Source organism: Parambassis ranga, chromosome 2 (genome assembly GCF_900634625.1).
Source record: "Parambassis ranga chromosome 2, fParRan2.1, whole genome shotgun sequence".
Taxonomy (NCBI): domain Eukaryota; kingdom Metazoa; phylum Chordata; class Actinopteri; family Ambassidae; genus Parambassis; species Parambassis ranga.
In genome coordinates, this window is record NC_041023.1 from 6,439,649 (window position 1) to 6,465,429 (window position 25,781).

The following is a 25,781-nucleotide window of genomic DNA, read 5'->3' on the forward strand; positions in this document are numbered from 1 at the left end:
ATTTATATTTGGCATCTCCAGGTAAATATTGATCTATTCTATTCTATAGATTGTTTTCCTTAAAAAAAATAGTGCAGAGTAATTTACCTCCACTGTGGCGTTTTGGTCAACGGGGGGCGCTAATTGCGCGGTTTTATGTGCTGGGGGCGCGTCTGCAAAGAGGGAAGCGGGTTTCAATTTCAAACCCAAATAGTCCGAAGGACGAGGAGCCAGAGCGTTGCAGGGTAGCGTTTATACAAAATAGTGAATCTACCGCGTTTACCAATAGAAACGAAAAGTTAGATCTGTCCGTTGTCGTGGTTACAGAGCACGGAATCCGTCAGAAAGTCGCCCGCCGCGTCTTCGCTCCAGTTTTCCGCGCCTGGTGGTGGTGGTGGTTTCATTTGGATGACAAACCGACGCTTGGCTGGTTTTGTTGCAGGTGGTGACCGCTCCGGAATACTGTACCACATTAACACTACACCAGTGCTTTAATTTAGACACATCTGACATATAGTAGCAAACCATTTCTGCCAGAAAGATGCCGAGGTCCAACAGGCAAAAGGAATACAAACCTGGAGATCTTGTGTTTGCTAAGATGAAGGGGTATCCACACTGGCCTGCGAGGGTAAGCACCCGTTGTTACATATCACGTTTCCAGCTTTAGGTTCGGTAGTCATTTCAGTCCGTGTGGCCGCCTGCTCCTATCACTTGTTTACCTGTGAGGCCTAACTGTAGTTAGCTACCATGAGTTAGCTTAGCCTGGTGGTGCTAGCTAATGTTGCATAGCATCCACACACACACACACATCCACACACACACACACGCCTCTAGCTAACTGTAGACAGTTGCAAATTTCTTTCAGGTGATTCATCATGTAAGGAGCACCTCACTGTAATACTCGGCTAACTAAAATTAGATGTTACTGCTAGCTGCTCTTTTGCTAGTAATGCTACTTTCACGTACCGCTGTTGTCTCCCAGGGGGCCTGTTAGGCGCTAAATAAGTTTATTTTCTCTTTTAGCTGTCGTATTAACAGCTACTTGTTGTGTGTCGCCACCTGCGTCGGTATTTTGTGAACATGCCTTCCTGCCCACACTTGTTGCGAGGGGAAACGTTGTTGTTGTTGTTTTTTTTTTTTTAAAAAAAGCCTCATTATGTTGACTTCCATTACGTTTAAATTTAGGTCCAGGCTAATAAAAACAGTGATATAAGCCTATAACGTAATGTCTATCCGCTCCAAGAGCGCACACACACACACACACAAACTGTCCGTCAGTGTTTCCTAATCATTCAGTAGGAGAAAATGTGAACTTTTAACTCGCTCTGTGTTTTCCCTCTGGAAAGGCTCAGTACTTTCTATTAATGTTATGTAACTATACACAAAACAAGGAGAGCAGAAGACTGACAGACCCTGTGTGTTATTCATAAGGGCAAAACGTGTAATCCCCCCCCCCCCAAACCACATCTGGCCTGTACAGTTGTGTTTCTGCAGCCATTCAAACCATCGAATCACACAGCTCACAGTCCCCTTTGGGTTTATTAAATATGAATGTGAATACAAACATAAAACCAACAAATGATGCTGCCCTTTCACCTAAAATAGTGAAGTCACTTTCAGTATTGATCTGTGCCCCGTCCCTCCTTTTTTCTTATCAGCCCTTGCCTCATGTCAACAGGCTACAGGCCCCTGCCCCACCTACCCCGACACAGCTGGTCCTATCTGGGAATGCCAAAAGGCCAGTCGGGCCGAAGCAAACGGACGCCATGCTTGCCCATCATAATAGTGCTTTCCGGTTTAAACACACACATTTAATATTGGCCTCCTGTTAAATGGTGAACCCCCCCCCCTCTTCCTCCCTGACTCCCAGTGGGCCCATTACAGGTTTCATTGAGCGGGAATGTTACAGCAGCTGTGAGGATTTCATCATGCAGAGAAACGCATTAAAAAAAACTCTTAATTAGCGGCAAGCTGAATGCCATTGTGCGGCATGACTGTCCAGTCCTATAAACCTAATTTAGCATCAAGACCCCTGCTGCTGAAACCGTTAATTCATTCGCTGAATTACAGGGAATGAATGCAGTGAATGGTCCACAGTTTAGACAATTAAATGGTTAATTTGAGTCATTCATAAGGAGAAAAAGGAAACTATTTTCTGGTTCATATTGTTTCTCTTCTCAAACAAACATTTTTACAGCTTCATCTTGAGCGTTCAGACAGCGTGGTGCGTCCTTTCCTCAGTGTTAGACTCTGCTCTTGGCTTCAGAGATGTTTGTTTTCGTAAGCATTTTTTTAAAAAGCTGTTTTCTTATTCACAGATTGACGAGTTACCTGAAGGAGCCGTGAAGTCCCCCTCAAACAAATACCAAGTGTTCTTTTTTGGGACACATGAGACGTGAGTTTTTTTGTGTTGAACATGAACTATTTTATATCAGGAGGGAAATGCCAGTTACTGGTTTGACCAGTACATTTACAGGGAGACATTGATTTCATGTGTTGATTCCATTGACTTCCAGGGCCTTTCTGGGAGCCAAGGATTTGTTCCCTTATGACGAATGCAAAGAGAAGTTTGGTAAAGCAAACAAGAGGAAAGGTTTTGCTGAGGGACTGTGGGAGATTGAGAACAACCCCACTGTCACACATGAAGGCTACGAGGTAAAAGGCCAGAATGTCTTCTGTGTTCTTCTAAACACAGGTTGGTTTATTTTGCCTTTTCTAACCTGTAAATCTTTGACTTTAGTCTTCAAAAAAGGACAACGCATCAGAAGGAGCAGGGGACACGGGGAGTTCGGAGAAAGTGGATGCCGAGGGCAGCAGTGACGAGGACGAAGGGGCCCTGGTCATCGATGAGAAGAGCGAGAGGGGAGGAACTAAACGAAAAGCAGAGGGGTCCACAGAGGTGAGCATCAACCAACCGTTAGTCTGAGTATGGACTGCTGTGGTCAAGCTAACGGTCTCCCTGTTTTATTAGGCATCTCCCAAGCGGCCAAAGGACACAGAGGCAGAAGGAGATTCTAAAGTTGACAGCAACAAATCTAACACGGAGGCTAAGTTGAACGACGTGGCTGGACCCAAGGCAACTGCTCCTTCCTCAGTGAGCGAGTCAAAACCAGAGGCCCAGGAAAATGCTGCAGCAGGGGGGCAGCTAACGGCAGATAAGGTGAGACAAAAGGTCTCGAGATGTTTTCTATCCTAAAAACAAAAAGACCCCGTTCACACTGGAGAAAGTTAATCCAGCTAGACTAGGATTCTATCTGGATAGTCTTTAAGCTGGATACGTTCAGACCTATTTTCAAATCTGGCTATCACACACGCGTCTCTGCGCTCAATCCGGCTTGTTTGCGGCCCTCCAAACCGCTAGGTGGCGCCTCGTAATATACAGAGTCCGTTCAGACCGCGGTAGGACCGCATGTGTGCATGCATCGTGCGTTTTTTTTTGTCCCGTGTCGCTCGTTCCTTCTTTTTTTCAGTTTAAAAAGCAGTTTATTCCTTTGTAGCCCTGTGGAAAATAAACTTGGGGCAAAGCTGTCGTAGTTCGACAGTTGTTTACATACGGCTTTTGTACACGACCCGGACACTGTCCCTGTGAACCGGAAGTATCATGTTGCTAGCCGGAATAGCTAGCTGCATTTGCGTTCAGACCTTCAGTCCAGCTTGATTTCAAAATCAAGCTGGATATAGCTGGATTCGCAGTGTTCACACTCAGGGAAAATAATCAGGATATATCCAGATACGGCCCGAATCCCGCTCTAGCTGGATTGATTTCCCCAGTGTGAACGGGTTAAATAAAATTCTGATATAAGTCTCTGTAAATGCTCTTCTTTGTTCTCTCCACAGCCTGTGACAGACAGCGCTTAACATCAACTCACCCACATTTCAAGGCGATTCTCTCTGGAATATAAGCATCAACATGATTACCTGCAGGATGCCAGATTGATAGGAGAATTAAAGAAAAAAAAAAAGCGTTTGTATTAAAAGACAAACAAATCCTCATTTGCCATTTTTGGGATATCATATATCCTAGAAACAAAAAGTTTCCTAATCTGATTACAAACAATTGAAGCGAGCACTTTAAGGCTCATTTATAAATGGGATTTTTGGTGTGTGTATATATTTTTTATTTCTAAGTGCAATTACATAATTACAAAGACTGAATGCTAGGTATCAAACTTTTTTTTTCTTCAGTTTAGAGGGAATAAACACGGAAACATACCACCAATAAGAAAACACAAATTGTCCCGTTCGATGGTTTTAAAACATAAAACAGAAAATGTACAGAAAGAAAACTACTTTTCACCTGTGCTCTCCGCTTTACTCACTTCCAGTACCACCTAGCTTCTCATTTAAATCATTTCATTGACAAATATTGCACTTTCAGAGTTTTCCTTTTAGCATCTGTTGTTAATTATTGTCTAGTTTGCTTTGTGATATTTTTTAATGCAGGTTTTTTTTTGTTGCTTTTGGTGTTTGCTTCATTGCAGGTGACCAAAATATGTGATTTATTTCACATGAGCCCACGTGTGGAAATGAACATATTAAATATTTAAAGCCCCCCCTTTACGAGGAACTGTTCTAGGATTAAGTCTCTTTAGCTGATGATGTGCGTCGTTGAAAGCAGAAAGACATTCCTGAATGTTGTCGTGTCTGAACTCAGTCCTGAAAGTTTTAGGTGGAGCAGGGGTTGATCGCCGCGAGGGGAAAAAAGTTACCCTTCACTACCTGTTGTGTGGAAATGATCTGGATCCAAAAAAAAATTAACTGTCTTTTTACTGTTATCATTTCATAGTGCGCTCACAGTAGTGCTGCCAATGCTTCATACTGGAGAGAACACTCAGAACGTTGTTGTGCCAAATATGTTTTTTTCTTTTCAGCTTAGAACAGTTTCTTCACAAAGTGTGATTTTTTTTTTCCTTTGAAAGAAAATACAGAAAGACCCATCTGTAAAACGTTGGTTTTGATTTACCATTCTCTTAACTGGAATATGAGTCTGTTTTCCCTCAGTGGTCTTATTATTTTGACTGTGAAACAAAAGTTGTGATGTTTTATTCCAGCATCTGTTTAGATGATATTTTCAAACGTGGTGTTGTTAATTTCTAATGGTGCAAACTCAGTCTGAGGCCCACCCACCGTGTTAGTTGGATGTCATTGTCACTGCTTCAGTGTTCTTTCATGTCTCTTTGGCATCGTGAACCTAAGGGAAAGCTCCTAAAAAAAGAAAACAAAAAAAAAAAAAAAATAATTCTGAATGTTGTCAGATAAGTCACCTGCCATCTCCTCACCATAACCGCTGATTTCAGAATTTAAAAATTGGTCAAAGTGCCACTTCAGATCTGGACGTTATTTCAAGGGTTTCATTTGGTTTCAGTGTGTAATTTCTGGTTTAGCTTTCTCTCCTACTTTTGGAAGCTGCCGTTCACCTTAATCTGCTGCTTGGTTTACTATTGTAGTTGCCAGTCCATTTAATAAACATGTTGATTACAAAAACGCTCTCTGTCCTGTCATGCTTGTGTTTAACACACATGATCTGCTCACTTTTAAAGACATGAAAAAGGTGTTTCCATTTTTATTTCTGACACAAATGCATGAAACCCACTATGGAAACTTGTGTGTGTGTGTGGTTGTCACAAATAATTTGCTCCCGAGAGAGCCTTGTGGCACAGTGTTGGCCCCAAAGGCTGTGATAACTGAACTAGTTTTGTTGTTACATAACATGGCCTGACAGCTTTGAATTTGTCATGGGGTTTAGTTGAGTTATGAGTTCTTTAACTGTAGTTTTCTGGCCCATAATCCATTCTCAGCACAGCTTATGCTTAAAAGCAATTTTTGAAATGTCTCATGTGGTTCACATGATTCATGACTTCTTTGTGTTTACACATGTTCGAGTGCAGGCTTCTTGTTTCTCCTTCATATAAATATTTCTTATTTATTGTAACATGTAATTGCTATTATGATGCACTGTATGCCACTTCATGATACGTCTCAAAATAAACAAGCTTACACAGAGATGCTGCATCATTTTAAATAAGGCCAAAACATAGTGAGGCTAAAATCTATCATTAAAAATGGCATTTTGTAATAATGGTGTGTTGCTTCTTATCAGTAGTTTGTGGTTTTCACACACTGAAGTACACAGCTTCAGTACTGTGAAGGTCATCGTGCCCTCAGCGGCCTGCATCCTGCCAGCAAATCAATAATCTTTCATCTCTGCTGCTGAAAACTGAATTGGCAGTGCGCATGCGTGAACCTCCCTCTCCTTTTTTGATCCTCCTGTCCGGCAGGCGGCGCTGCTTGCTCGTAGATATCAGTCCTGTTACATGTGACATTGACATCAACAGAGGGTGAGCTGCTCTTTCTGTCTGTCAGTTCTCTTATATACTGCGGTTTTATTAAACATTCTTGTACCCGTTTTATACATTTGTCTATGTTTGACATAATGGAGGCGAATAAACGCTTCTAACGGCTCTACGCTATAGCTTCGCCTTTGCTGCATGCTAAAGTTAGCCTAGCTTGTGTTGACACCTTGTGAGAAAAGTTAACAGCTTTACTTCATTTGGTCTCTGTAGCACAATGAGGCTGACCGCGCTCCTGTGCATGGCAGCCAGGGTCGTTGTGCCCAAAGACTACCGGTATGGGACCAACAGACCGTGGACCGAAGCTGCGAAAAGGATTAATGCACCAGGGAAGAAGAGGAGAAAGGTGTTTGTGGAGCCGATGACACCGCAGGACTGGTCTGTGTTCAGAGGAGACACGGTGAGAAATCCGTGTACACAAAGGGTACAAAGGGTACACAAAGCACTGCCACCTTTTTCCTGAAGGTCTCCAGCTGTAATTAATACTTAAAGTATGCTAATATGCACACGGCTGGTCAGTACACACGTAGATCTGCTGCAGACAATGAATGAAGACACAAGAGATTGGATGTCCTCATAAAAAGAACACTTCTGCCCAGACCTAGACTAAGTAAAAATTGTAAAATAATTTTGCTTTTTTCTGCTCCTCAGGTCGAAATTCTTGCTGGGAAGGACAAAGGGAAGATGGGAAAAGTGGTCCAAGTCTTCAGACGCAGAAACTGGGTTATCCTGGAAGGCCTGAACACAGTAAGGACATTTTATTTTAAAGATGATTGATCTTTGTCTCCCATGTTTTATTCTAAATGTGTCTACATTGCTCAGCGTATTGTTGTCTAACATTAACATTAAGTTGTCACAACATTAACTGTGTTAGCAGTGATTCACAGCAGTGTAGCTCTGTGTTTTGTACCTCCACCAGATGGAGCCAGATGTCTGGCAACATAGTGGCTGGATTACAAAGTGCACTATAGAAAGCCATTTGGTCGCCATCTGTTTGTTTCTTGTAAGTTGGGCAACTGTTTGCTGTATCAGCATTACAGGTATGTTGGAAAAAGCCCAGATTACCGTGGGACCTACATCGCCAGCGAGGCTCCTCTTATGGTCCGTGATGTCTCCCTCATTGACCCCTCAGACAGGTACTGTACAGTGAACCATATTGTCTATAATCGAAAAGTAGGTTAATATTTGTGAGACAACCTAACAGACTAATTATTTCTTACTAATCTTGCTCTTGCAGAAAGCCCACAGAGGTAGAGTGGAAGTACACAGAGGAGGGAGAGAGAGTCCGAGTATCTATCAGGACGGGTCGAATCATCCCAAAACCTGTTGTGGAGCGCAGGGATGGCATTGTGCCGCAGCAATGGAAAGGTGAGTGTGTGTTGTACTTGGAGGTGAACTCCCTTTGGTAACCAGTTTGTTCCAGGTGTAGTACACTGTAAGCACGTTTATCCAGCTGTTGTTTATTTTTTCAGCTTGCACAGGCTTAAAATATTTTGTGTGTGTGTGAGATTGATTGTTTTACAGTGGAGACGACACATGGGAAATTCACACTTTTGCCAGTGCTTAATAGTCACCCAGTTATTTCTCTTAGTTACATGTTTTCTAAAAACGTTTATTTGTGCCTTCACAGACGGGCCTAAAGATACAAGTCCTGAAGATGCTCTAGAAAAGACGTATGTCCCCTCTTTAAAAACCCTGGAGGAGGAGGTCATGGAGAAAATGGGTATCCAGGAGCACAGAAGGCATCATAGGTCTTATTGGTACTAAACCAGACAAATCAGAGACACTGAGGCTCCTTATTGTACTGCTGTCCAGTTTTTTTTACAAGGACTCTGAACACACCATTTTAAGGGAGATGAAGGTCAAACACTGTGTGAGGATGTCAAGTATGGACTCTAACAAACGATTAAGGTAAAAAAAACAACATGAGTCTCTGAAGTCAGACCTGCTCTTTACATGTTTCCTCAGTCTTTGGTTCTTTCTTATTATTATTTTGTCCATAATATTATTTTTACTGTGTTTGAATGATGAAAACAAAACTATTAAACTCCCCCGGTGTAAAGTGTAAATATAGTACTCTTTGTTCAAACACTTCATTCATAAGTTTAATAATTTTATATTGACAGTGTGTCAGCCGATGGTTTATAATGCAGAAAGTTGAATAAAAGGTAGGGTAGGAGATTTTGAAAACTCAGTGAGAGTCAGCCAGATTTCGAATCCAATCACATGGATGCGCATTACCTGAAGATGAGCTGCGGTCTGTGACTTCGGCCATCACCAGAGAGGTACGCGCAGAGCAGGAAGAGAGTGATAACCAGCCAATACTCCGCGCAGGGTCGTCCAGAGGATTAGCTGATGTTTTTAGCATTTTATAGCTTCCACAGGTGATTAATATTCTTCCTTTTAATGCGAAACTGCCGAACTAATTGGTTGCTATCGGATTGTAAAGAGAAGTTACACTAATTTAACCAAAAGTACATCAGAATTAAATCTCCGACCCTACCTTGAATGCTTTGTCTGCACCATATTAGGTAAATAAGACACCTGTTGAGTTGACTCAAGGTTATAGATGGCTGCATAACGGCATATATTGACAGTTTTTACATGTACTATAGAACACATCTCCTATCTTTGGCCACAAATGTATCAGTCACTCTTATGACAGTGACAACATGAGGTATCAAAAACAGTTTATCAGCTTAGGTAACAGTGTTGAGTGAGTTCTTATTAGAAGAGCATTAGTAGCTGCTGTATGATGGGGGAAAAGTAACATTATTCTTGGTTGATTTTCTAATGGTTGCAGCTGGTTTGGCTCATTCATAAGGCTGAAAATAGCCATATTACTTTACAGGAGCCCAGACATGCAGCTCTCCAAAACCTTAAAGCCGTCAGACAAATGAGTCTGTCTTTCCAAAGAGTCTGGGAAACACTGTGGAGAAATAAAACGGCACAGGAGGAGACTACACAGACTGGTTAGTTTCAACAAAGTCCTCGCTCACCTCATCTGACTTTTATACACTGGCACAACATGTTATACCTGTGTGTTGTGATTTCAGTGACCTCATTTATGAATTTATGAACGCTATGAAAAAATTACAAAAGTGCTTAGAAAGAAGTTTCAGGCTTCCAGGAAAGAAAGGTTTATGTCCTGACAGCAGCTGAATTAGACCTACTGTACTAGTATACTCAGATATCACTGGAGCTGGTTAAAACTGATTTGACTTTAAAGAAAATGTATTCATATAAACTAAATAAAACATTACTGTTCTACTACTGTAATACTTTGATGTTGCTTAAATATTAGAGCAGGTTTTAAAAGAGGGTATTTCGGCCACAGCTTCTCCACAGCTGTTCGTTTGGGTTCTATCTGGGCCATTTAAAGATATTCAGAGAGAACCTTCAGCCTATAGTCTGAGCTCCTTAGTGCCATGGTGGCCCAGGATTCTCTGTACTTTGCTGTGTTAAAGCATAACCCTGACTCATCAGCCTCTGCATGATGCTTCCACCACCATGCTTCATCATTGGCATACTGTCCAGGAGACGAGCAGAGCCTGGTTTTCCTCCAGATATGATGCTTGGATTTAACATCACTTCATAAATCTTAAATCTAGATTTATGCATTCTGAGAGACACTCCTGCGTGTTCATAAAGTTCAGATCAGAGGAATGCTGCTTTGATAGCTGTCCTGGGAGAGTGTCTGGTTTCTGGTCACCTCTCTTTGTTGGGTATTCTTGGTTGTACAGCAGGATTTAGACCTTTGTATCTTTATACTACTACTACTAGTAATCTTTACTTTAGCGTTGAACATCCAGATTTATCTACACCAATAAAATACCCAGTTGTATTTAGGCTCATCCTTAGCTGTACATGTATCTGTGATTTGTGAGGGTGGTGGCCTATAATGTGCATGAAGTCTTTTTTCCTCGCTGGTTAACCACAAGTATCAATTTACTGAAAGAGCAACTTCACTTGCTGCCAGATCTCCAGCTGGTGAAGCAACTAGCCTCACTGCCAGGAACTGACACACACACACACACATGCAGAAAGGAAGAAACGATGTGTCACAGATAATATAATTGCATCAGAATTTCACAGTGGCTCTCTGTACTCTAATTTCTGGTCAGTGCAGCAGCAGCATCACGCAGAAAGCATGGCGAGTTCTTGGTTTGGCCTGGTGAGTGGGTGAGTGCGGCAGTTTTTTCCCAGCCTCCAGAACCAGTTCATCTGTGCTGCTCTGAAAAAAAAAGTGACCAGTCAGCGGAAACAGGCTTTTGGGGTTTAGACTTTTATGGCAGGAAAAATGATTCAAAAGACTTGGTCCTGCCCGTTGCATGAGTGGATGTGTACAGTCTGGGCCTGCTGCTGCAAGGTGAAGTGAAACCTTTGTGTTGCCTTATTTGTCTTCGTTTTCTTTTCCATTTGCACACAATTGCCAAAAATGTATGAGAGTCTTATAACATGTCAGTTATATGAGTGCCCATCTTGTAATTATTTACTTTGTGGTGATTTGACAGCCATTATGGTAGCCTAGTTAAATAAAACCACTGACATGACTCAAGCAGAATTAAGAATACATAAAAATAAACTGCAGGCTAGCGCTCTGGGTTTTAAGCTGAGTCACATTTGCTGCTTGGCCACACAAACTAATGATTCCCACCTGGTGGTGCAGCCGGCTGCACGTGTCCAGGTCTGATTCACCGTCACACCTCCGTTTGTTTTAAGTAAGCACTCGCCTCTTTTACCTCTTTTATGTCTCTGCATGATTTTTTTTTTTGGACAGATCAAACATCTCCAGGACATCTGAAGACACTTTAAATCTGCTGCTCCTGACTCACTTCATGATCTAAGCTCTGCAGCTACAATGTAATGATAGTGTCTAATTATAGGCTGGTTGTTTGAAGGCTGCTGGAAAATGTAACGTTAGCTTGTATGCAGGTCTGAGGCATGGCTTGCATGCACGTTTAACTGTGTTTAGTCTAATTTAGTCCCACTGGATTCTTGTATACGACCTCAATATGTTACACTTTGTAGCTGAAAAAACTCAGTAAATCACTGCTTTTACTTTTTCCTTTTGGGGACTGGAATTCCCATACGTAGACATGATTAATTATTCATACAAATGAGGACAGGAAAAAGTGCATCTATCACTGCATGATTTGTAGATAAATTAAGGGGTTTTGGACAATTTGTCTACACTTTTCTAAAAAAAAAGGTGAGGTAAAAGACTTTTATTTGCAATTAATCGTGTTGATACGTCACCTATAAAACCTCTTTATAAATCAGTGAAGTGTCATCTGGCAGTTAGGCCTCTTACACCCCTGGGAGTGAAGCGATTTCAATCCCATATTATTAGCATTAACCACTTTTTGAACAGACTAGCCTATGACATCAGTGATGGAAGAAGTTATTACATCCTGTAACTCGGTTATAGTCGTCGTTCTTGGATAGTTTTAATATCTGTCAGTGTTGCTATATAAAAACAAATGACTGCCATGAAACAGAAGCAGAAATCTGAGCCCCTTTCTGAGGCAAACTCTGCTTTCACCCCCAGGTTCTGTCTTTATGACGGACGATCAGAGGTGCAGCTGGGTATTAGTGCATATGATTCACTTTCTGAGCAGACCTCATCTCTACGAGCATGACCTCACCTCTTCTCTGCCCAGCTGTACAGATGGAGGTCAGAGGTCATTGTCAGATAGAATCAGAATTTAGATTCCTTTATTATTTTATGTTTTGTTACAGACAAGAAGCGATGATGGCATCGAATTAAAATATAAAAAAACTAATAAGTAACATCCCAATCCCTGAGTTTTATCGAATGGATTGACAATAGCGGACTGAGGAGTCTTTGAAAGAAGCAAGTTTCTGTTTTCTTTGACTTTGCCGGCAGCAGATAGTGACGTCTTCCTGCTGCTTGGACATGAATCAATGTGGGTCACTGACATTGGGTCGTAGCTGGAAACCTCTGATCTCTGTCTGCGCTCTGAGCTTTGACATTTCCTTCTCAGACAGTCTTGCTGTTATCTGGGTGTGAGATTCCTCAGGTGTGCAGCACTGAGCGATGCTGCCGAGTCACAGGACGACCACCACAAAGCACCATTCACTCACACTGACCTTGAACTTACTCATCAGGTGTGTGTGTATCCGAGTGGACGGAAGAACTAGTGCTGACATCGGCTTATGTTTAGACCAATAGATATTGAAGGTTATGAGTCCTCTGTGTTCTTTGTATAAACAAGCAGTGGTGGAAAGTAACTAAGTATTTGTACTTTATTACTGTACTTAAGTCAAATTTTATGTATTTGTACTTTACTTAAGTAAAAATTTTAGTGCATACATTATACTTTTACTTCATTACTTTTTGTAGCTCTTATCTGTACTTTCTACTCCACCACATTTCTACAGTGTTCGTAGTTACTTGTTACATGTGAACACACACATGTGTGAACACAGTGCTGGACTGATGTGAGGTCAGACTCTGCATTGAGATGGTGTCACGCTGCCAGCTGTGTTTCTATAATGAGCCTCAGTCATGATGCCGGTGCTCTGGCTCAGTTAGCTAACTAGTTAGCTGCTGTTACTTATACTATACTATTTACTATTTAGTATATAGTATAAGTATAAAGTATGCACTATTATTTTTACTTAAGTAAATTATAAATACATAAAAATTTACTTAAGTACAGTAACAAAGTGCAAATACTTAGTTACATTCCACTGTTTAAAACGACATTCCTTCTTTTTTTATTTCTAATTAAAAGTCATGTATGTCTTCTGGATGCTTTGCATGCTTAAGCATACTGCTCCTCTGCAGTAAATGTTACTTTTGAATGTCATAAAGAAGCAGCTCTCTCATACTGTAGGTGACCGTGCTGCATTATCTGTACCTGCAGCAGCATCAGCAGCGCGCTCCGGGCTGCTGCTGCTGCTGCTGATGCGCTGACTCAACTCTGTTCATCCAAATGACGCTCAGTTTATTTGTCGCTTCACTGCAGTAAAAGAAACACATATAGGTCATCTCCTGAGTGCAGGATTCACCTCACAGCCTATGACATCGGTTACTTCAGCTCACATCCCTCCCTGCCTCCCGTCCTCCTGACAGGCGTGCGTCATCTCCACCCGGATTGTTGGGTGAAAAAGTGGGCAGTTCAGGGTTTCATATCTAAGGACTCACTTTCTCTCTCAGCTCTCTCCTTTTCCTCTGCTACCCTCTGACAGCGCAGCACCAGTCCCAGCAGCTTCGGGGTTTATACCTGTGCACAGCATCCAGAACCAGAACCGCCGTCCTCCTCTGACGGGGCAGTCGCACTGCAGCAAGCTGAGAGAGGAGCTGACGGAGAATTCAGTGGTTAGAAGAAGAAGTGTCCATCCTGCACCAGCTGAAATGCTGCTGAGTAGATCCCGGTAGGATGATGCGCAGTTGACGCAGTTTAAAGTTCCTCTGATGTCCCGTTAAGATGTTGTATTATAGGAAAGTTAAAGGGGCGTTTAAATAGTTGCCTAGATCTTGAATTTGTGTGTGTTTGTGCAGCTAAAGGTAACTTTTTAAAACATGCTTTGATTGTTTGTTTGTTTTTTAGGTTAGCTTGTGGTGTGCATTCATGTTTTTTTATTGTAAAGGGAATTACTTTAAGAACTGCAGCTATTCAGCCCTCATGTGACACAGGGCATTACAAGAGTGTGTTTTATCCCATGCGCCCTGCAGCCACAGGAAGATGCTTTTTGTCTTTTAAGTGCATGGGCTGCCTGTGGTCCACCTCAGGTGGACTTCAGTAATGGACAGGTAGAGAGCCAAAGTCTGCCAGGAAGCAGTTTCTGTTGCTGTTTGGTCTGATATTAACTACTGAAGCGAAAAGAAGCTGGGAGCAATAATAGAAAGTGCACAGATGATTTTAGTTTTATTTGTTGTCCTGTAAAATCATTGCTAACATTAAGTTTAGACCATCAGACTCACATCCTTGAAATCCCATCAAAGAAATTGTCATCAGGTCCTTTATGTGCTTTAAAATGAAGTAGAACCAATGCAAATCCTAGTGCAGTTTACCTTAACTTATCGCTTCATTGTCAACAACACAAGTAAGCTGAGACTCGTTGGTATGTTTCCTTTGAACCGAGAAGGTGGAGAGTCTTCAGAAGTGTCCTTCTTGGTGGCCTGTGGTCGCAGATGGACTGATCCAGACACTCTGGGATGTGAGTCATCTGGTGGGTGGCTTCTCTAAGGTCGCCATCTGAGTTAGGAGATGTCTGAGTAACTTTTCGGATGTGTGGAGGTGTGGCGGTTGATGGTGTGGGGAGCTGGAGGTGGGTTGACTTAGACAAGGCTTTGAAGTGTAAACTGGCCAATGCTGGAGGCAATATAATGGGTTTGCGTCCTGCATCACTCCTTCACCTTATTTTAGTTTTCAGTTACTGTCAAGGCCATGTACAGTTTGGGTTAATATAAACTCTTTTATAAAAGAGAAATGGTACCTTGTGCTGAGATTCAATTTTGGCTGATGGGGTGTTGTCAGCATGTTCTCACTAAGAAAAGTAAAGACAATCAAAGCGACCAGTGTTTCTTATGCCTTGCTAAGGGTTGTGTGAATAAGTGCACGTAAATTGAGGCTAAAAGCAAAGCCAAAGACCCCCAGGCTCAAAAATAGCTTCTTCCCTGAAGCTGTCAGACTGCTGAACTCTGTAGATTCATGTTTTAAATCATGTTTTATAATTCATATGTTTTACTGCTCTTATTTTTATATTCTGCCTTTCCTTCTGTGGCTTTTAAACTGGGACCTGAGTCCTAATTCCGTACCATAAACATGTAAATGTGAGCTAGTATGACATTAAAGTTCCTGAAAATGGTGGAGAAGCTTGTTGCAGAAGGAAGAATTCTGCTTGTAATTAACCCATTCCAGAAAAAACTCAAAAACCTATAATAACTGCATTGAAGGAATCTTTTACTCCTTAAGCCAGTTCCAGCTCAGCAGTCCTCAGAGCCTACAGCGCATCACTCAAACAGACACGTCTGACCCGGCTAAACTGGGATCAGGAGCAATTTTCTGGTTTGTTAGTGGAGACATGCTTTGCGTGTATTGACCTTGATGCAGAGCACTGCAGAGGCCACCCATGAGATGTAGAAGCAGGTTTTGAGGCAGAATATTCAGCTTTTCTGTCTCTTTATTAACATATTTGCTCATCTAAAGACACTGATGACAAGGTGTCAGTGTGTAGCTGCTCACTGCAGGAGGAGACTGGATTACTCCTTCTTGTAGATAATGCACCGCCTGCAGTTTGTGGACCACTAAATGCAGCGAGTGGCATTGATTTCAGCTTGACTTGTCGTCATTGTTACTCTCATTAAACCAAGCAGAACTGCAAAGCACGTGGTGATGGCAAGGGCTAAAGACCGGCACCAAAATAACCAGCAGCGACCAGGATTTTCCTCCTCTGCCGTTAATATGAATGCCGATATTTAAGCACACTGTGTTTGAATCAGTGTGCATGGAGTGTGTGTCCGTTTCTTTTGTACCAAGCCGGCTCCAGAACGACTCTTTTGTGGTTTAAAACTTCCTTTTCCATCCTTGAAAAGAGCGAGAGAAAGAAAAAGAGAAAAAAGTATGCAAGTGTGCCAGCACCCCGTCCTTTAATTTTCCCTGAGGCCTTTTGTGAAGGAGTCGGTATGAAGTGAGGCACAGTGTGCAGCTGTCCCCTTGGCCCGCTGCTCGCTTTTTGTGAGACGTTTTCTTGTCAAGAATACTAACCAGCCATGTAGAGTCCACCCAGCTGGCCAGAAAACAGAAAACATTTATTCTGCCATCAATGTAGGCCATTTAATTTGACACAAGTTAGTGAGCTGTGTTTGTGCCGACTCCTTACGAAGGATGTGTTTGATATACACTCAGAAAGGGCCAACTCTATTCGTGCTTCTTACACTTGTGGTTTATACCAGAAGGACTCTTTTTGTGCTCTCACAATGCAGGAGACAGCTGCTATAATAACTGAATATAAAACTGCATGTGTCACAACTGAGTGAAAAATACTAACACTTCATCTTAAGGTTAATGACACACACACTGCAACACACACGCTGGAAGTGTCTTTGTTGTATTGATGGTGCAAGCAAAAGTGTCCGCCAAGTGGCCTGGCTTACTCTCAGAGAGCAGAAAAGAGAAAAGTGGAGCTTGTTGAGGTGGTTTGGGCACCTGACAAGGATGCGTCTCCTATTACTAGTCTTCAGTTCAACTCAGGACTCGCTGGATGGTCATATCTCCCAGCTGGCCTGGGCGTGCCCGAGGATCCTCCAGGAGGAGCTGCTAGTAGTTCATGGAGTCAGAGGCGGCCAGGGCATCTTTGATCCCTCTGCTGCCACCAAGACCTTGAAGCGCTTCGGAAAATTTGGACAAATAGTTAGTGTAAATTAAACATTCAAAATTCCATAAAAGAGTTTCGTTAGTTGAAGTTTAGGCTAATTAAAGATGAGCTTGTGTGTGTACATCCTTTATAGGAGTAGATTAGTTTAACCCTTACATTAAATAAATAATGCAGGTCTAAGAATGATGCTGAATTAACCGCCTGAGAAAGGAGTTAACACCTTGATAAAAAATGTACCACATTTCTGTATTACAAAGGCACTTTTCACCACATCATCCCTGAAAGGTAATTTGGAGCTGGAACGCAGCTCTTTAATGATGAATGAACAGCTTCATTTTGGCCTCTTCAGGAGGTTGTGTGAGGTCACTGTGGATATCCTGCCATGTCTTCTGGGTTAATAACAGGGCCAGGCTTGGTGACGGAGAGCTGGCAGGGTGCCGCTGGGCTGAGACGCCATGTCATTAGCTCCCGGAGGTGATGAATGGCTTGTGGTCAGGAGCCTGTGTGTCCCGGGCTTCACTATAAAAAAAAAACAGAGATGTTAGTCTTTCATATAGTTCGGTTGAGCTCAGTGGTCCGTTTTTATGATCTCCTGGGTTCTGTTTGTTTTACACAAAGATTCTACTCCAGAGTTATGCCTCTTTGTGGCCAATCTAGCAGGTTAGTCATATCTGTAGGTGAAGGTAACACAAACATTTGCAGGTCGTGGCCTTTTAAATTGTAATCAATCAGCTTGGTAAGATTGATGGAGCGTGTTCTTGCCGAACCAACACAATACATTAGTCCCATTGTCAGAAATAACTTCCTATTAAAGGTTAAGCATGTGTGAAATTGAAAATCGGACAATTTTGTGTCATACTAGTGTCCTTTAGTGTTTGTTCAACTGTTTCAAAATGTGTCTTAAATTGACTAAGGGGTTTCTGCCTCTTTATGTCCACAGATGTGTCCAGGATCTTCTGCTTCTTTGTGCACTCTGTTGTCTCACTCTGGCCTTTCCCACCCAAACCCCATTCACTGACGGTATGTCTGCAATGTTCTCCTTATCTTGTATGCTTTGTGAATGTATTCACAGTTCTTAATATGACATTAAATGCTGTCTAAATGTGAGGGCATGACTCTGACACTTTTCAGATCCGCTGTCCTTCACGGTCTGTACCTCGTTTTCTTTGCAGATGAGGTGCAGCAGCTCAAGGTGAACATTCCCCACTCAGATCCTATTGTCGCCCCACTGGGCAGCTCCATCTCCATCCCCTGCTCCGTGTCTCTGTCCACCACAGCCACCTCCTCTCCGTCCTCCTCCCCGGTTGTTCCGCGGGTGAAGTGGACCGTGGTGTCTGGCGGGGTGGAGACACAGATCTTGGTGGCGCGTGGTCAGAGGATAAAAGTCAACGATGTGTACCGAGACCGTGCTGCATTGCTCAATTACACCTCCTCTACTGATGACCTGTCATTGTGGCTGGGAGACTTGCGCTCCAGCGATTCTGGTCACTATCGCTGTGAGGTGCAGCAGGGCCTGGAGGACGCCAGCGACCTCATACAACTCAAGGTTAAAGGTAACAGTGATTTTTGATGTCGTTTTGCACAAGTTAAAAAACAAAAAGGTTAATTATGCACAATTATGTTGTGTGTTTAGGGGTTGTGTTCCTCTACAGAGATGCTTTGGACCGCTATGCCTTCTCCTTCAGTCAGGCCCAGAGGGCTTGTAAAGCTATTGGGGCACAGATTGCCACTCCTGACCAGCTGCTGGCAGCTTATTATGACGGATATGAGCAGTGTGATGCAGGCTGGCTTGCAGACCAGTCTGTCAGGTATTTCGTCACCTCCTCTCACACTCAAATTACTGAAATATTTGCTTATAAAGTTTTCATTGGAAACTACAGAAGCTGTAGAATTGTAATTACTATCCTGCAGGTACCCAATCCAAGTGCCCCGTGAAGGTTGCTACGGCGACATGGATGGTCAACCAGGAGTGAGAAACTATGGCACAATGGATACAGAGGATCTTTTTGATGTTTATTGTTATGTAGAGCAAATTGATGGTATGCATTTTAATATTATCCCAAATCTTGGATGTTTGTTTATCATAACTTAAAAACATATTGTGTGTTTGTAGGAGAGGTGTTCCATAATGCCCTTCCACTGCAGTTAACATTTAATGAGGCACAGTCCTACTGCAGAGCTGCGGGTGCAGAGCTGGCTACGACGGCGCAGTTGTACTCAGCGTGGAGTGAAGGTCTGGACCGTTGCAGTCCTGGCTGGCTGGCTGATGGCAGTGTGCGCTACCCCATCATTACCCCTAGAGAGCGCTGTGGTGGGCCAGAGCCAGGCGTCAAAACCGTCTACCGCTTCAGCAACAGGACGGGTTTCCCAGAGTCGTCCAGCCTGCATGATGTTTACTGTTTCAGGGGTATATAGGATACAATTACATGTACAAAAACATAATTAATGTATGAGTAAAATATTCTTTAAATTGATTGTAATGGCTTCCATGTCCTCCACAGACAACAGAAACACCTCAACTGACTCTCCGCTGGACTACGTGGCCACAGAAGCTGAGGACATTAGACAAAATGTTGTTATTCTTATGGACAAAGATCAAGAACTTCACCTGAACCAACAAGCAGCAGAGCAGGTGGAACGAGAGGCTCAGAGTGTCCTCGAATCTTTGCCCTTCTTCTCCCCTGATCCTTCCACTGAAGAAAACCCAGTCGACACACATTCAACAGTTACAGTCACAACAGAGTCTCCACTCAACACCAAACCCTCACTGGACCTCCCTGAACCGTTTAATGAAACTGTTTCTGCAACAGAAATGAGCAACGACGCCCTGAATCTTACTGCACTGATTAACAGTACCAACAGCATGGAGACCTATGATACAACAGAAAACACAACATTCCTGCAAGGTGCGTACAATGGAACAGACTCCCACCAGAACCTGACTGTCCATCAGCTTGAGAGAACCACACAGAACCAGACAACGCCAGACCCGAACACAGACAGACACACAGACACAGACAGCACACAACCACCTGAGAAACCATTTAATGAAACACAAGAGATCAAGCTCAATTTCAACATATCACAGGGAAACTACAGTGACACAGGCAGCAACCACACTCAGGAAGAGGCTTTGTGGGAGGAGACGGATGTGACCCTTGACCCCATGCTGCAGGTGAAGCTGGAGGAGGCCACAGTAGAAGATCCACTGCACATGTCACTCACAACTCAGGCCTCAAAAGAAGAAGCAGCAATTCTCACACAACTAGTACAAACTACCAAAGCTACCACTGAGGCACTGACCTCACTGTGGACTCCTGTGGATGGATCAGGAGATACTTCTCAAGGTATTTTAAGCATTTTTATGCCTTTGTAAGTCTTATGGGAATTACTTTCCATATATATGGCTGAACTACTATAGGAATGTGCTATCTATAGTCTGACGTAACTCTTAGCTATAGATGTATTCAAGTGTTTTATGCTGTATTCCAGAGAGCATCCTTGACATGGAGGCCATCGGCTTAAGCTCTACATCAGTTTCTTCGACCGCAGGCCACCCCACTCATCCATCTCCCTCTGGTCCTGCCAGCAGTGCTGCTGCTGCGCCTCATACTGCAATTCCAGAGCCGACACTCTTGTCTGGAACACACCATCCAATCACACCGAGTCTGGACGTCCTCTCCACAGCACCACAGCTCTGGGAGTCCTCCATTTCCAGGCAGGAGGGAAGTGCCAGCTTAGAAATCGAAGACATGGAAAGTGAGACAAAACAGTTGTTCCTAACAAAACCTGAGGACCAGTTGGCAACCACAGAGTCTCCAGAGGGCTCAGACACCACCCACTCACCTATCAAGCCTGCCACAGCACGATTTCTGGCGTCAAATTACAGCATGTATTGGGACACAGTGACAAGTGCTTATGAAGAAGCAAGTGGACACGAACCCGGTACATTTAATGCTACCATTCCAGAAGACATGAATATTTCTCTATCATTGGAAGAAGAAGCTAATGCTTCCTTTTCATTAAAAGAAGAAGTTACAGTTGAGCCTACACTTGTCCTTCAAGAAGCAGAAAACATTTCCTCAGTTCTTGAAGAAGAAGCCAAGGTTGCTCCAACTATTGATGTAGAAGAAGAAGCCACAGTTGCCTCAACGTTTGTCACTGAGGAAGAAGCCAAGGTTGACCCAATGTTTGTCACTGAGGAAGAAGCCAAGGTTGACCCAACGTTTGTCACTGAGGAAGAAGCAAATATTACTTCAACCCTTGAAGAAGATGTCAACGTTGTCGCAACCTCTGAAGAAGAAGCTAACGTTGCCCCCACTCTTGAGGACTTTACCATCGTTCCTCTTAATTCTCAAACCTCCACTCTGCTGACCACTACAACTAGACCTCAAGAGTCATTAAACGATTCAAAATACAACCGAAAGACCACCACAACAGCTCTGGATTCCTCCCCGAGTACAAAGTCCACTGCTAAGCCGACCACCATCAGCACCACCACACACTGGAGCAGACGCACCTGGAGCCCGACCACCACCACAAACCGAGCTTTCCACGAAACGGCCAAGCCGCAGAAAGTCATGCCACCAATGGATCACGGTCTGTTGGATGTTGAGATTAGTCTCACCCAGCCACCCACGCTTCTTATCTTACCCGATGAGAGGGCGGCTGTAGGCGGTGCAGGGAGATCCTCAGGTAAAGTTAAAGCCACTCTCTTCAGCCTAACAGTCCTCTTCCTACTTAGTGCAGTGATGCACTGAAATCCCTCGTCTGTCCTCCTCCTCCTCCTCCTCCTCCTCCTCCTCCTCAATTTGTCTTTACTCCATTTTCTGTAAAACACCCCTCCTCTCTCAAACGACTTCCTCCCCCCGTTTGTTTCACTTTTTGTCTCAACAAAGCCCGCTCACTCCTCTGACTCCTCCTGCTTCACCTTCCAACGCTCCTCACTGCTCCTCGTGACTCCCCGCTCTACCCTCCAAGATACTCACACTTGGACAGCCCCCATTTGACATTTGTCAACAGTCCCTTCTTGTTTTGCATGATGTTTTCTTCCTCATCCAAAGATTGACGACTTCTGTGAAGTACTGTAATATACTGATATGAATGAATGTTTTAGTGCTTACTTCACAATGATCTCCAGGTGGATCTGATCTCAGCACACTATTTTATTTGCAAATTATCCTCTATGTGATAATTTTCTTCCTGCTAACAGTGTTTTTTCCTGTAAACGTGGAAGTAACTGAATGAGGGAGATATGAGTTTTTTATGGAATGTAATTATTGAATGTAACAGCACTGACCAATGCAACTGCAGTTTCCCTTCATATCTGAGTGTTAACTGAATATTTCAGAAGCACAGATTGTGTTTAGAAGCACAAAATCTGTTCTATTTGTTCTGTTAGCATTTAGCAACATGTTTTGAAATGTCATTAATTCATTTTCTGTTGTTTGATCATGATTGTTAAACATTTGTATTGTGTTTTTAGGTCTAATACAGATAATAGCAACTCATTGATTTTTGTTCTTGTATTTTTAACAATAGCATCTTCAGAGTAGCCTTGACTGAGTGTAGATAATGGTGTTAACAATATACACAACACATGACAACACTAGTCATAAACTCTCACTAAACTCACTTGTTATTTTGTCAGAATTTGCTTCTATAGAATTAATCATGTAGGCTACAGGCTGATTTAATGTCTCACTTTGACACCAGTTACTATGATTTAAAGGTTGCAGGTCAAACTTTGACACTGTTTTTCCATCATATCAAAGACTTTTTACTGTTTGCCTTTTACTAAAGCATCTGGATCGTCTTGTTGGTTCAGCATCAGTTTTTAAGCTGCATTTATATTATTAGACATTCACAGTTAATTTAAGCTTCAGCACCTCCGTTAAAGCTTTAATTAGGTGAGCAGAGATTTTTTTCAAAGATTGGACTATTCATGGTGATTCAGCCTCAGCAGCTTATAGAGCAGAAGGAGAAGAAACACAATGAGAAAGTGATTCAAATTAAGATGTCAACATAGATCTCAGCACAAATTTCACCTTGATGGTTTCCATCTTCCAGCTGTGTATTCTCCAGCAAAACTGACTGATGGTTATTCTTTGAGCCCATATGACTCTCATTTGAGTCATGTAGAGGAGCTTTTACCTTTTTATACACACATATGGACCCACAGAGAGGTTTCTGAAAGCAGCAGTGTGAGTATAATGACAGGCAACACAACGTTTTGTTTACAGTTTGTCGTAGGAAGCAAATAAACCTTGCAACATTTTTAATTTCAGCTTGGATACATATGTATGCCTTCATTTTTGCTTTCTTTGTACAAATTCAGATAATTAAAATGAAGGTGCAGCCACATGTTTTTTTCTTTCTGCAGGACTTTAAACAACAAAGCTGTGATCTGACAGTGACAGTAATACACATTTTTAAAGAAGAAAATGACATAAATATTATCATCATCAGAAGATTTTCACAGGAGAAGAACACATTCATGAGGAGCAGCTGATCACTGCATGAACTGCTGATTATCAGTATCTCTGAATTTGAAAAAAAAACATCCTGATAGGTTTGTTCCAATCACTGTAATAAAGGATTATCAATAAATGTGTCAAAAGAACTCAAAAGAAAAAACTCAGAAGTGAACCAAAGAACACAGATGTGTCTTTTGCTGCCCTCTGTTGGCTGACATGGAGCAAACACCCACTTTGGAACCAGTAACACGGTTCACACAGCTGCATTATATCCTTTTACACACTAATGTTTACTCACTTGCAGTCTCATTTTCATTGCATTGTGTAGTTTCAGCTCTTCTGTTGTGTTTCAGACGCCTGTGTGGACGACCCCTGTCTCAACGGAGGCACCTGCACTGACCGAGGAGGGCAGATTAAATGTCTGTGCTTGCCAACATATGGAGGAGACTTCTGCCAGACCGGTGAGCTCTGTGCTGTTTGTATAAGACAGGAAGTAACCTCACACTGAGACATTATTTTCACACTGAACCCTCGTTCCTTTGGCTGCCCTTCTGTGATGTTTTCAGACCTGGAACGATGTGAACCAGGCTGGGACAAATTTCATGGTTTCTGCTATCGACACTTCAGCCAGCGTCTGAGCTGGGAGGTGGCAGAGCAGCACTGTCGCATGATGGGAGCCCACCTGGTGTCCGTCATGACCCCTGAAGAACAGACTTACATCAACGGTAGGTTTGCAATAATTATGTGTGATTTTATTTGTTTGTTTATTGTCTAAACTTGTTGCTCTTTTTCTTACTAGACAACTACAAGGAATACCAGTGGACTGGTCTGAATGATAAGACCATTGAGAATGATTTCCGCTGGTCTGACGGGAACCCACTGGTGAGGTCACAGTGTAAACACAAAACAGAAGACAACATTAGAAAACATCTGGATTTCATGTGAAATTTAATGAAACCAAAGCTTTACTGGGTGAGTAATAGTAGCTGCATGTTCACAGCTGTATGAGAACTGGTACAGAGGGCAGCCTGACAGTTACTTCCTGTCTGGAGAAGACTGTGTGGTGATGGTGTGGCATGACAATGGGCGCTGGAGCGACGCCCCCTGCAACTACCAGCTGGCATACACCTGCAAGAAAGGCACATGTGAGTAATATGAACGAGTGTTATTTTAACTTGACTCATCAACATGGTGCTCCAACGCCTTTACCTCTTCCATCAGCATCCTGCGGCCCACCGCCAAGAGTCCGAAACGCTTCTATATTTGGAAAAGTTCGGCAGAGATATGAGACAAGTGCGGTTGTGCGTTATCACTGCACAGAAGGTTTCCAGCAGAGGTTAAACCCTCTGATCAGGTGTCTGCCTGGAGGCATGTGGGAGCGGCCCCAGATCCTCTGCACCAAAGGTAAGATAAGAACACTGAAAATAAAATCTGTGCTCCATAACAGGTCATGAAGTGCAAAAACGTCTACAACCTTTCAGAGGCTGGAGGCCCAACGCTGCACCCTGAGGTGACGTCACCGACCGATGGCAACTTTGCTGCAGCTGAAGATGATTTTGAGGCCACTAAAGAGACGCCACAGTACTGGGACATCAAGTTTTAAATGGCAGCCATGTCTGAATTTCTTCAACTCTTACTGAAACATGACAAGATCAAAGAAAGAAAAATATATCAAGTGCTTTTACCAATGAATGCTCACACAAGACAAACCATAGAAACACCAGCTTCCCAACAGCCAATCAGAAGTAGACAGTGATACAAACATTCCTATTTGTTTTCCTGTATGATATTTTATAAGATAGATTTTAAACCGTTGTGCAGTGCAGTGGTTCTATAGGTAGTTAAAAAACAAAATGGTGCTAAAGTCCTCCTACTTTTCTCAACTCCAAAGTCAACCTTAAAAAAAACACACACACACTGTACATATGTGAGTTTTTACACCATGTTTTCCTACAGAGAAACCTTTGATTTCCCAGCCGACACAGTTTTGTTCATCAGCTTTATGTTGTAATAAAGTTTTGTAGAACAGAGCAAAGAATAAATCGTTCCTCCTATCATACCCCAAGTGCTGCGTGTGAACTTTATTTAATCACATCAACATTGTTTGAGGTGTTTTGTGCAACTTTATCAAATAAAATTAATAAAAACCTAAAGAAATACGGATGATCTGAATTATTTCACGTATAAATTAATCTATTTTGCACATGGCTAGAATCTGGATGCTGCAAAACTAACTTTACCGGAAGTAGAAACACGGTTGAGGTCACGTGACTCACCTGTAAGCCTATAAACCCGCCAAATGTTGCGTCACAGTTTCGTCAGTTGATGGGAGAAACGAAAGAAAGCAGGAAGGATGCGGGAAGTAAGTGTGTTGATGTGTGTTAATGTTTGTGTTTTTGTGCGTCAAAAAAGATGTTTGACAGAGCAAGCAAGCCGTTTAACAAATAAATAATGAACATTTAGTGTATTTTGGGACCATATAATCACTACATTAACGCGTTTTCGGGACGCCATGTTTGTTGTAAGGCTACTTCCTGTTTAGGTTTCCACCGGAAGTAATTTCCTAATCTTGTACCAACCACAAATGATTTCAAATCCTCACTTTCTGATCAAGTTGAAATAGTTT

The 25,781-nt window shown here is 42.6% G+C and overlaps 3 protein-coding genes across 3 annotated transcripts; all 3 read left to right on the plus strand.

The window, feature by feature from the left end:
- The first annotated feature begins 140 nt into the window (after window positions 1-140).
- On the plus strand, window positions 141-5,280 carry LOC114453446 (hepatoma-derived growth factor-like). Its single transcript, XM_028433345.1, has 6 exons — window positions 141-607; window positions 2,298-2,374; window positions 2,496-2,634; window positions 2,720-2,878; window positions 2,951-3,139; window positions 3,817-5,280. The coding sequence occupies exons 1-6, from the start codon at window positions 521-523 to the stop codon at window positions 3,835-3,837; spliced, it is 672 nt and encodes a 223-aa protein (XP_028289146.1). The 5' UTR covers window positions 141-520; the 3' UTR covers window positions 3,838-5,280.
- A 991-nt stretch (window positions 5,281-6,271) lies between these two features.
- mrpl24 (mitochondrial ribosomal protein L24) lies at window positions 6,272-8,398 on the plus strand. The gene is made up of 6 exons (XM_028399021.1): window positions 6,272-6,317; window positions 6,543-6,729; window positions 6,981-7,076; window positions 7,362-7,465; window positions 7,567-7,697; window positions 7,960-8,398. Exons 2-6 carry the CDS (start codon window positions 6,547-6,549, stop codon window positions 8,094-8,096), a joined length of 651 nt encoding a protein of 216 aa, XP_028254822.1. The 5' UTR covers window positions 6,272-6,317; window positions 6,543-6,546; the 3' UTR covers window positions 8,097-8,398.
- Window positions 8,399-13,525: 5,127 nt separating this feature from the next.
- Window positions 13,526-24,797, plus strand: LOC114431538 (brevican core protein-like). Its single transcript, XM_028399066.1, has 14 exons — window positions 13,526-13,733; window positions 17,620-17,699; window positions 17,852-18,232; window positions 18,313-18,487; window positions 18,591-18,718; window positions 18,793-19,086; window positions 19,181-20,026; window positions 20,172-21,374; window positions 23,509-23,616; window positions 23,722-23,880; window positions 23,955-24,037; window positions 24,156-24,300; window positions 24,377-24,559; window positions 24,637-24,797. The coding sequence occupies exons 1-14, from the start codon at window positions 13,714-13,716 to the stop codon at window positions 24,756-24,758; spliced, it is 3,927 nt and encodes a 1,308-aa protein (XP_028254867.1). The 5' UTR covers window positions 13,526-13,713; the 3' UTR covers window positions 24,759-24,797.
- The last annotated feature ends 984 nt before the right edge of the window (window positions 24,798-25,781 follow it).